Source organism: Oncorhynchus clarkii, unplaced genomic scaffold (genome assembly GCF_045791955.1).
Source record: "Oncorhynchus clarkii lewisi isolate Uvic-CL-2024 unplaced genomic scaffold, UVic_Ocla_1.0 unplaced_contig_13430_pilon_pilon, whole genome shotgun sequence".
Lineage (NCBI taxonomy): Eukaryota > Metazoa > Chordata > Actinopteri > Salmoniformes > Salmonidae > Oncorhynchus > Oncorhynchus clarkii.
Window position 1 is genome coordinate 75,528 of NW_027258146.1, and position 11,294 is coordinate 86,821.

The 11,294-nt window shown below is 47.4% G+C and overlaps 1 protein-coding gene across 2 annotated transcripts in view; it reads left to right on the forward strand.

The window, feature by feature from the left end:
• LOC139395854 (cullin-associated NEDD8-dissociated protein 1) overlaps positions 1-10,845 on the forward strand; it is a 59,886-nt gene extending 49,041 nt beyond the window's left edge. For both annotated transcript variants that reach the window (XM_071143164.1, XM_071143163.1), the window contains exons 16-23: positions 2,795-2,890; positions 3,902-4,122; positions 4,271-4,446; positions 4,655-4,750; positions 6,933-7,102; positions 8,072-8,236; positions 10,028-10,135; positions 10,359-10,845. In XM_071143164.1, coding sequence (XP_070999265.1) covers positions 2,795-2,890; positions 3,902-4,122; positions 4,271-4,446; positions 4,655-4,750; positions 6,933-7,102; positions 8,072-8,236; positions 10,028-10,135; positions 10,359-10,583 — 1,257 coding nt within the window. In that variant the 3' untranslated portion in view covers positions 10,584-10,845. The remainder of the gene's footprint in view (positions 1-2,794; positions 2,891-3,901; positions 4,123-4,270; positions 4,447-4,654; positions 4,751-6,932; positions 7,103-8,071; positions 8,237-10,027; positions 10,136-10,358) is intronic.
• The last annotated feature ends 449 nt before the right edge of the window (positions 10,846-11,294 follow it).

Consider the following 11,294-nt stretch of genomic DNA (forward strand, 5'->3'; position numbering starts at 1 on the left):
ACCTCCTTCCTGTGTTCTGTTCCCCTGAAGGACTTTCAGACCTCCTTCCTGTGTTCTGTTCCCCTGAAGGACTTTCAGACCTCCTTCCTGTGTTCTGTTCCCCTGAAGGACATTCAGACCTCCTTCCTGTGTTCTGTTCCCCTGAAGGACATTCAGACCTCCTTCCTGTGTTCTGTTCTCCTGAAGGACATTCAGACCCCCTTCCTGTGTTCTGTTCCCCTGAAGGACTTTCAGACCTCCTTCCTGTGTTCTGTTCCCCTGAAGGACATTCAGACCTCCTTCCTGTGTTCTGTTCTCCTGAAGGACATTCAGACCCCCTTCCTGTGTTCTCTTCCCCTGAAGGACATTCAGACCTCCTTCCTGTGTTCTCTTCCCCTGAAGGACATTCAGACCTCCTTCCTGTGTTCTCTTCCCCTGAAGGACATTCAGACCTCCTTCCTGTGTTCTGTTCCCCTGAAGGACATTCAGACCTCCTTCCTGTGTTCTGTTCTCCTGAAGGACATTCAGACCCCCTTCCTGTGTTCTGTTCCCCTGAAGGACTTTCAGACCTCCTTCCTGTGTTCTGTTCCCCTGAAGGACATTCAGACCTCCTTCCTGTGTTCTGTTCTCCTGAAGGACATTCAGACCCCCTTCCTGTGTTCTCTTCCCTTGAAGGACATTCAGACCTCCTTCCTGTGTTCTGTTCCCCTGAAGGACATTCAGACCTCCTTCCTGTGTTCTGTTCCCCTGAAGGACATTCAGACTTCCTTCCTGTGTTCTGTTCTCCTGAAGGACATTCAGACCCCCTTCCTGTGTTCTGTTCTCCTGAAGGACATTCAGACCTCCTTCCCGTGTTCTGTTCTCCTGAAGGACATTCAGACCTCCTTCCCGTGTTCTGTTCTCCTGAAGGACATTCAGACCTCCTTCCTGTGTTCTGTTCTCCTGAAGGACATTCAGACCTCCTTCCTGTGTTCTGTTCCCCTGAAGGACATTCAGACCCCCTTCCTGTGTTCTGTTCTCCTGAAGGACATTCAGACCTCCTTCCTGTGTTCTGTTCCCCTGAAGGACATTCAGACCTCCTTCCTGTGTTCTGTTATCCTGAAGGACATTCAGACCCCCTTCCTGTGTTCTGTTCCCCTGAAGGACATTCAGACCTCCTTCCTGTGTTCTGTTCTCCTGAAGGACATTCAGACCTCCTTCCTGTGTTCTGTTCCCCTGAAGGACATTCAGACCTCCTTCCTGTGTTCTCTTCCCCTGAAGGACATTCAGACCTCCTTCCTGTGTTCTGTTCTCCTGAAGGACATTCAGACCTCCTTCCTGTGTTCTGTTCCCCTGAAGGACATTCAGACCTCCTTCCTGTGTTCTGTTCCCCTGAAGGACATTCAGACCCCCTTCCTGTGTTCTGTTCCCCTGAAGGACTTTCAGACCTCCTTCCTGTGTTCTGTTCTCCTGAAGGACATTCAGACCTCCTTCCTGTGTTCTGTTCCCCTGAAGGACATTCAGACCTCCTTCCTGTGTTCTGTTCCCCTGAAGGACATTCAGACCTCCTTCCTGTGTTCTGTTCTCCTGAAGGACATTCAGACCTCCTTCCTGTGTTCTGTTCCCCTGTAGGACATTCAGACCTCCTTCCTGTGTTCTGTTCCCCTGAAGGACATTCAGACCTCCTTCCTGTGTTCTGTTCCCCTGAAGGACATTCAGACCTCATTCCTGTGTTCTGTTATCCTGAAGGACATTCAGACCCCCTTCCTGTGTTCTGTTCCCCTGAAGGACATTCAGACCTCCTTCCTGTGTTCTGTTCCCCTGAAGGACATTCAGACCTCCTTCCTGTGTTCTGTTCCCCTGAAGGACATTCAGACCTCCTTCCTGTGTTCTGTTATCCTGAAGGACATTCAGACTTCCTTCCTGTGTTCTGTTCCCCTGAAGGACATTCAGACCTCCTTCCTGTGTTCTGTTCTCCTGAAGGACATTCAGACCCCCTTCCTGTGTTCTGTTCCCCTGAAGGACATTCAGACCTCCTTCCTGTGTTCTGTTCCCCTGAAGGACATTCAGACCTCCTTCCTGTGTTCTGTTCTCCTGAAGGACATTCAGACCCCCTTCCTGTGTTCTGTTCTCCTGAAGGACATTCAGACCTCCTTCCTGTGTTCTGTTCCCCTGAAGGACATTCAGACCTCCTTCCTGTGTTCTGTTCCCCTGAAGGACATTCAGACCTCCTTCCTGTGTTCTGTTCTCCTGAAGGACATTCAGACCCCCTTCCTGTGTTCTGTTCCCCTGAAGGACATTCAGACCTCCTTCCTGTGTTCTGTTATCCTGAAGGACATTCAGACCTCCTTCCTGTGTTCTGTTCCCCTGAAGGACATTCAGACCTCCTTCCTGTGTTCTGTTCCCCTGAAGGACATTCAGACCTCCTTCCTGTGTTCTGTTCTCCTGAAGGACATTCAGACCTCCTTCCTGTGTTCTGTTCTCCTGAAGGACATTCAGACCTCCTTCCTGTGTTCTGTTATCCTGAAGGACATTCAGACCTCCTTCCTGTGTTCTGTTCCCCTGAAGGACATTCAGACCTCCTTCCTGTGTTCTGTTCCCCTGAAGGACATTCAGACCTCCTTCCTGTGTTCTGTTCTCCTGAAGGACTTTTATTGCCTTTTTTGTATTGGTGTTTTTTTTTCAATCTCAGATTTTTTGGTTTGATTATTTCCTCTTTTTTTGTTTATTTTTGTTTGTTCATCATCTTAACATAATGTTTTATAATGTGATCACTGCCCTAAAGCTTTTTTCCATATTTAATGCATTTTAAATAAAGTTGGATTTGTATTTGTAGGAGGGTCCTGCCGTGGTAGGCCAGTTCATCCAGGATGTGAAGAACTCTCGGTCGACAGACTCCATCAGGCTGCTGGCCCTGCTGTCACTGGGAGAGGTGGGTCACACTTTTTAAAAATACAAATACTCAACATTAACAAAAAGGTGTGTGTGTGCGCATCTCCAAGGCATTTTACGGTTGTGGGCCTCCCGAGTGGCGCAGTGGTCTAAGTAGCTGTGTCACTAGAGATTCTGGGTTCGAGTCCAGGCTCTGTCTCAGCCCGGCCGCGACCGGGAGACCCATGGGGCGGCGCACAATCGGCCCAGGGTCGTCCGGGTTACGGGGAGGGTTTCGCCGGCAGGGATGTCCTTGTCCCATTGTGCACTAGCGACTCCTGTGGCGGGCCGGGTGCAGTGCACGTTGACCCGGACGCCAGGTGTACGGTGTTTTCTCTGACACATTGGTGCAGTTGGCAGTTCCGGGGTTAAGTAGGCGTTGTGTGAAGAAGCAGTGCGGCTTGGTTGGGTTGTGTTTCGGGAGGACGCACGGCCCCTGACCTTCGCCTCTCCCGAGTCCGTACGGGAGTTGCAGCGATGAGACAAGACTGTAACTATCAATTGGATACCACGAAATTGGGAAGAAAAAGGGGTACAAAATGTTGAGTTTTACTGCTGCTGGTAGTGGGACTAATAGTGGGTTTGATGGTAGTGGGACTAATAGTGGGTTTGATGGTAGTGGGACTAATAGTGGGTTTGATGGTAGTGGGACTAATAGTGGGTTTGATGGTAGTGGGACTAATAGTGGGTTTGATGGTAGTGGGACTAATAGTGGGTTTGATGGTAGTGGGACTAATAGTGGGTTTGATGGTAGTGGGACTAATAGTGGGTTTGATGGTAGTGGGACTAATAGTGGGTTTGATGGTAGTGGGACTAATAGTGGGTTTGATGGTAGTGGGACTAATAGTGGGTTTGATGGTAGTGGGACTAATAGTGGGTTTGATGGTAGTGGGACTAATAGTGGGTTTGATGGTAGTGGGACTAATAGTGGTGTTTAACTGTAGTGGGCTGGTATCAGATGTCGTGACTAGTATCAGTAGTGAAGGAATCATTCACAATGTCTCTGTGGTAGGTGGGACACCACGTAGACCTGAGCGGCCAACCGGAGCTCAAGACGGTCATCCTGGACGCCTTCTCTTCCTCCTCCGAAGAGGTCAAGTCTGCCGCATCCTACGCCCTGGGATCCATCGCCGTGGGCAACCTACCGGAATACCTGCCCTTCGTTCTGGGGGAGATCTCTGGACAGCCCAAGAGGCAGTATCTGCTGCTTCACTCGCTCAAAGAGATCATCAGGTAGGACAGTCCGGCGGGTTAGAGAGGTGTGGAACCCGAAAGGTCGCTGGTTCAAGTCCCGGGGTCGGGGTGACTGAACTGGCTAATTGCGCGGGGTTGCTGTTTTCACCTTGTGACCAACATAGCATCTCTGTTCTGTTCTCTCCAGCTCTGCGTCCGTGACGGGTCTGAAACTTTACGTCGAGGGCGTGTGGACCCTGCTGTTGAAGCACTGTGAGTGTGCCGAGGAGGGCACCAGGAACGTGGTAGCAGAATGTCTGGGGAAACTCACCCTCATAGACCCAGAAACCCTGCTGCCCAGACTTAAAGGATACCTGCTCTCAGGTGGGGGACAGGAACGCCCTGCTGGTTTTCATTGGCCCGTTTTGATTGACAAGACTTGATTAAAAAAAATATATAATAATATTTAAATACAGGTGGTAAATTGTGCATGATATGAATCGTTTCATGTAAAGAAATATATGACCTGGGTATTAGTTTACTATGATATTGCAGGTATGTGATGTGAAACATTAATGTTTCCTGTCTCCAGGATCGTCATATGCCAGAAGCTCAGTCGTGACAGCAGTGAAGTTCACCATCTCAGACCACCCACAGACAATAGACCCTCTCCTGAAAAACTGTATAGGTGTGTCTCATCTCTATTTCATCTATCCCATCGCTATCTACTGCTAACCTGTCCTCTTTGACTACTGCTATGGTTACTGAGACAGGCAGACTGCTATGGTATCTATATCTGAATGGTGTTACTGAGACAGGCAGACTGCTATGGTATCTGTATCTGAATGTTGTTACTGAGACAGGCAGACTGCTATGGTATCTATATCTGAATGTTGTTACTGAGACAGGCAGACTGCTATGGTATCTATATCTGAATGTTGTTACTGAGACAGGCAGACTGTATCTAATGACAAACTGACCCTAGCCTCCGGCACAGACTATTACAGCATAAATACAGTACATTCAGAAAGTATTCAGACCCCTTGACTTTTTCCACATTTTGTTACGTTACAGCCTTATTCTAATATGGATTAAATTGTAGTTTTTTTCCCCCTCATCAATCTACACACAATACCCCATAATGACATCACAATACCCCATAATGACATCACAATACCCCATAATGACATCACAATACCCCATAATGACATCACAATACCCCATAATGATAAAGCAAAAACAGGTTTTTAGACATGTTTACAAATGTATAAAAAAATTAAAACTGGAAATATAACATTTACATAAGACCCTTTACTCAGTACTTTGTTGAAGCACCGTTGGCAGTGATTACAGCCTTCAGTCTTCTTGGGTATGATGCTACAAGCTTGACACACCTGTATTTTGGGAGTTTCTCCCATTCTTCTCTGCAGATCCTCTCAAGCTCTGTCAGGTTGGATGGGAAGCGTTGCTGCACAGATATTTTCAGGTCTCTCCAGAGATGTTTGATCGGGTTCAAGTCTGGGCTCTGGCTCGGCCACTCAAGGACATTCAGAGACTTGTCCCGAAGCTTGTCCTGCGTTGTCTTGGCTGTGTGCTTAGGGTCGTTGTCCTGTTGTAAGGTGAACCTTCGCCCCAGTCTGAGGTCCTGAGCGCTCTGGAGGAGGTTTACATCAATGATCTCTCTGTACTTTGCTCCATTCATTTTTCCCTCGATCCTGACTAGTCACCCAGTCCCTGCTGCTGAAAAACATCCCCACAGCATGATGCTGCCACCACCATGCTTCACCGTAGGGATGGTGCCAGGTTTCCTCCAGACGTGATGCTGCCACCACCATGCTTCACCGTAGGGATGGTGCCAGGTTTCCTCCAGACGTGACGCTTGGCATTCAAGCCAAAGCGTTCAATCTTGGTTTCATCAGACCAGACAAATCTTGTTTCTCATGGTCTTAGAGTCCTTTAGGTGCCTTTTGGGAAACTCCAAGCAGGCCGTCATGTGCCTTTTTACTGAGAAGTGGCTTCCGTCTGGCCACTCTACCATAAAGGCCTGATTGGTGGAGTGCTGCAGAGATGGCTGTCCTTCTGGAATGTTCTCCCATCTCCACAGAGGAACTCTGGAGCTCTGTCAGAGTGACCATTGGGTTCTTGGTCTTCTCCCTGACCAAGGCCCTTCTCCCCCGATTGCTCAGTTGGGCCGGGTGGCCAGCTCTAGGAAGAGTCTTGGTGGTTCCAAACTTCTTCCATTTAAGAATGATGGAGAATGCTGCAGAAATAGTACCCTTTCCCAGATCTGTGCCTCGACACAATCGTGTCTCGGAGCTCTACGGACAATTCCTTCGACCTCCATGGCTTGGTTTTTGCTCTGACATGCACTGTCAACTGTAGGACCTTATAAAGACAGGCGTGTGCCTTTCCAAATCATGTCCAATCAATTGAATTTACCACAGGTGGACTCCTATCAAGTTGTTAGAAACATCTCAAGGATGATCAATGGAAACAGGATGCACCTGAGCTCAATGTCTCTTTAGTCTCATAGCAAAGGGTCTGAATACTTATGTAAATAAGGTATTTCTGTTTTTTAATTGTAAACCCGTTTTCACTTTGCCATGATGGGGTATTGTGTGTAGATTGATGAGGGGATATTTATTTAATACATTTTAGAATAAGGCTGTAATGTAACAAAATGTGGAACAAGGGGAAGGGGTCTGAATAGTTTCATAATTCACTGTACTGGAGACCGAGACTGATGTTTTTACTGAGACACACTGAGGAAATATAGACGAGAGGAGCTTTTCATTTGACTTGTCGTATACTGATGTTCATTGTATATGTGAAAGGTTCATTGTGACCGACTGTGTTGTTCTGTATTCCAGGTGACTTCTTGAAGACGTTGGAGGACCCGGACCTGAACGTGCGGCGGGTTGCCCTGGTAACCTTCAACTCCGCAGCCCATAATAAGCCCTCTCTCATCAGAGACCTACTGGATACGGTCCTGCCACACCTCTACAACGAGACCAAAGTCCGCAAGGAACTCATCAGAGAGGTACGGGACGAACCAAGCTGATGTTCCCTCTCCTTTTCTGCTTCAGTTGTTCACCTTCTGTCGTTCTTCATCTACTCTTCCCTTGTTTTCGGTTATCCCTAGGTTGACATGGCTTTCATTGGTGCTTCACCTCCTTCCTTCCTTCCTTCCTTCCTTCCTTCCTTCCTTCCTTCCTTCCTTCCTTCCTTTGTCTGTTATCCTTCTGTCATTCTTCATCTACTCTTCCCTTGTTTTCTGTTATCGCTAGGTTGACATGGCTTTCATTGGTGCTTCACCTCCTTTTTCCTTCCTTCCTTCCTTCCTTCCTTCCTTCCTTCCTTCCTTCCTTCCTTTGTCTGTTATCCTTCTGTCATTCTTCATCTACTCTTCCCTAGGTTGACATGGCTTTCATTGGTGCTTCACCTCCTTTTTCCTGCTTCCTTCCTTCCTTCCTTCCTTCCTTCCTTCCTTCTTTCCTTCCTTTCTTTGTCTATTATCCTTCCTTTTTTAAATATATTTTTTTAAGGTTAAGTTTTATTGACAAAGGATTTACTTCCAATTCTTGTCCTCTGTCGTTGTTCTACCTTTTAGTTGAGTTACTTTAGATAAGAGGGTCTTCTAAATGTGTTGTCTTCTCCCCCCAGGTTGAGTTACTTTAGATAAGAGGGTCTTCTCCCCCCAGGTTGAGTTACTTTAGATAAGAGGGTCTTCTAAATGACCTGTCTTCTCCCCCCAGGTTGAGTTACTTTAGATAAGAGGGTCTTCTTAATGACCTGTCTTCTCCCCCCAGGTTGAGTTACTTTAGATAAGAGGGTCTTCTAAATGACCTGTCTTCTCCCCCCAGGTTGAGTTACTTTAGATAAGAGGGTCTTCTCGCCCCAGGTTGAGTTACTTTAGATAAGAGGGTCTTCTTAATGACCTGTCTTCTCCCCCCAGGTTGAGTTACTTTAGATAAGAGGGTTTTCTTAATGACCTGTCTTCTCCCCCCAGGTTGAGATGGGTCCCTTTAAACACACAGTGGACGATGGTCTGGACATAAGGAAGGCAGCGTTTGAGTGCATGTACACACTCTTGGACAGCTGTCTAGACAGACTAGACATATTTGAGTTCCTCAACCACGTAGAAGACGGACTCAAGGACCATTACGACATCAAGGTATCCTGAACAGCTTCCTGACAGGACTCCGTTATATTTCAACAATAGCCTGCCTGGAGAGAGAGGTAGTCTGTATGTAGATCAGACAACAGGAGAGAGAGGTAGTCTGTATGTAGATCAGACAACGGGAGAGAGAGAGAGAGAGGTAGTCTGTATGTAGATCAGACAACAGGAGAGAGAGAGAGGTAGTCTGTATGTAGATCAGACAACAGGAGAGAGAGAGAGGTAGTCTGTATGTAGATCAGACAACAGGAGAGAGAGGGGTAGATCAGACAACAGGAGAGAGGGAGGTAGATCAGACAACAGGAGAGAGGGAGGTAGATCAGACAACAGGAGAGAGGGAGGTAGATCAGACAACAGGAGAGAGAGAGAGGTAGTCTGTATGTAGATCAGACAACAGGAGAGAGAGAGAGGTAGTCTGTATGTAGATCAGACAACAGGAGAGAGAGAGAGAGGTAGTCTGTATGTAGATCACACAACAGGAGAGAGAGGGGTAGTCTGTATGTAGATCAGACAACAGGAGAGAGAGAGAGGTAGTCTGTATGTAGATCAGACAACAGGAGAGAGAGAGGTAGATCAATCAGACAACAGGAGAGAGAGAGGTAGTCTGTATGTAGATCAGACAACAGGAGAGAGAGAGAGGTAGTCTGTATGTAGATCAGACAACAGGAGTGATAGAGAGGTAGTCTGTATGTAGATCAGACAACAGGAGAGAGAGAGGTAGTCTGTATGTAGATCAGACAACAGGAGAGAGAGAGGTAGTCTGTATGTAGATCAGACAACAGGAGAGAGAGAGGTAGTCTGTATGTAGATCAGACAACAGGAGAGAGAGGGGTAGATCAGACAACAGGAGAGAGAGAGGTAGTCTGTATGTAGATCAGACAACAGGAGAGAGAGAGAGGTAGTCTGTATGTAGATCAGACAACAGGAGAGAGAGAGAGAGAGAGAGAGAGAGAGAGAGAGGTAGTCTGTATGTAGATCAGACAACAGGAGAGAGAGGGGTAGATCAGACAACAGGAGAGAGAGAGGTAGTCTGTATGTAGATCAGACAACAGGAGAGAGAGAGAGGTAGTCTGTATGTAGATCAGACAACAGGAGAGAGAGAGGTAGGCTGTATGTAGATCAGACAACAGGAGAGAGAGAGAGGTAGTCTGTATGTAGATCAGACAACAGGAGAGAGAGAGAGGTAGTCTGTATGTAGATCAGACAACAGGAGAGAGAGGGGTAGATCAGATAACAGGAGAGAGAGGGAGGTAGATCAGACAACAGGAGAGAGGGAGGTAGATCAGACAACAGGAGAGAGGGAGGTAGATCAGACAACAGGAGAGAGGGAGGTAGATCAGACAACAGGAGAGAGGGAGGTAGATCAGACAACAGGAGAGAGGGAGGTAGATCAGACAACAGGAGAGAGGGAGGTAGATCAGACAACAGGAGAGAGGGAGGGAGGTAGATCAGACAACAGGAGAGAGGGAGGGAGGTAGATCAGACAACGGGAGGGAGGTAGATCAGACAACAGGAGAGAGGGAGGGAGGTAGATCAGACAACAGGAGAGAGGGAGGGAGGTAGATCAGACAACAGGAGAGAGGGAGGGAGGGAGGTAGATCAGACAACAGGAGAGAGGGAGGGAGGGAGGTAGATCAGACAACAGGAGAGAGGGAGGTAGATCAGACAACAGGAGAGAGGGAGGTCTGTATGATTTAAAGGGCAGGCTGTATAATGCATCACAGGGCCTGTATTGAGGAGTGTTGGTTTATGGGGTTGGAAGATAATGGGGATGTTGTTGTTTATCAGATGCTGACGTTCCTGATGCTGGCTAGACTCTCCACTCTGTGTCCCAGTGCTGTGCTACAGAGGCTGGACAGACTGGTTGAGCCGCTACGTGCCACCTGCACCACCAAGGTGAGACCAGACACACTGTCCCTGGTATCGTACCATTCACAGAGACCAGACACACGGTCCCTGGTATAGTACCATTCACAGAGACCAGACACACGGTCCCTGGTATAGTACCATTCAGGGATGTGTTAGAGTCCCATCTCTCTCCAACAATCACCTACATACAAGTATGTCAACCCCTCTCTCTCTGTCTCTATCTCTCTCTCCCTCTGTCTCTCTGCCCCAGGTGAAGGCCAACTCAGTGAAGCAGGAGTTTGAGAAGCAGGATGAGTTGAAGCGTTCAGCCATGCGGGCGGTGGTCGCCCTCCTCACCATCCCCGAGGCGGAGAAGAGTCCCCTGATGAGCGAGTTCCAGTCCCAGATCTCCTCCAACCCCGAGCTGGCTGCCATCTTTGAAAACATCCAGAGAGACTCGTCCTCCGCTAACATGGAGTCCATGGACACCAGCTAAACTATGACTCTCCCACAATCCCCCTCTTCTTCCTTTCATTCCCAAAACATGATGCCGCAACAGCAACAAAAAATACCTGGGAGGGGGGGGGGGGACCCTTTTATCAATCGTTCCATGATGCATTGCACTGAATCAGCAACAGTTATAGGAGAAAATAAAAATGAATTGAACTTTAAAACACAACAAAATGTCAAACAAAAAATACAAGTAGAAGAAAGTTTATCTTTAAACAAACACGAAATAAATCAGTTTTTGGTTTGTTCCATCGTTCCTTATTTTTAGTTTTTGTTTTGGGTTTTATAATAATTCCTGAATTCCACAGGTACCTCCATGCAGATTTTGGATGCTGCTGCAGAGTGACTGTTTAATGCTGAGATGATGACATATGAACTGACTTAAATGGAAACGGACTGACTTGCCTACAGCTTCACTCTACGAACGATGGGATATATATATATATATATATACATACATACACACGGCTCCTAACATACAAGACAGGAGGCTTGACTAACATGGGATCTACAGGGGTTAAATCAATAAAATTACAGCATATTGAGTTCTATGGCTTCTGGACGTTCACTTTTTGGGGTTTTTGTTACCATGGTTCTTACCGGATCAGATTGGGTTGAATTGAATGGGGGAGGGTTTATTTTTTGAGTTTGTTACCATGGTTCTTACCGGATCAGATTGGGTTGAATTTAATGGGGG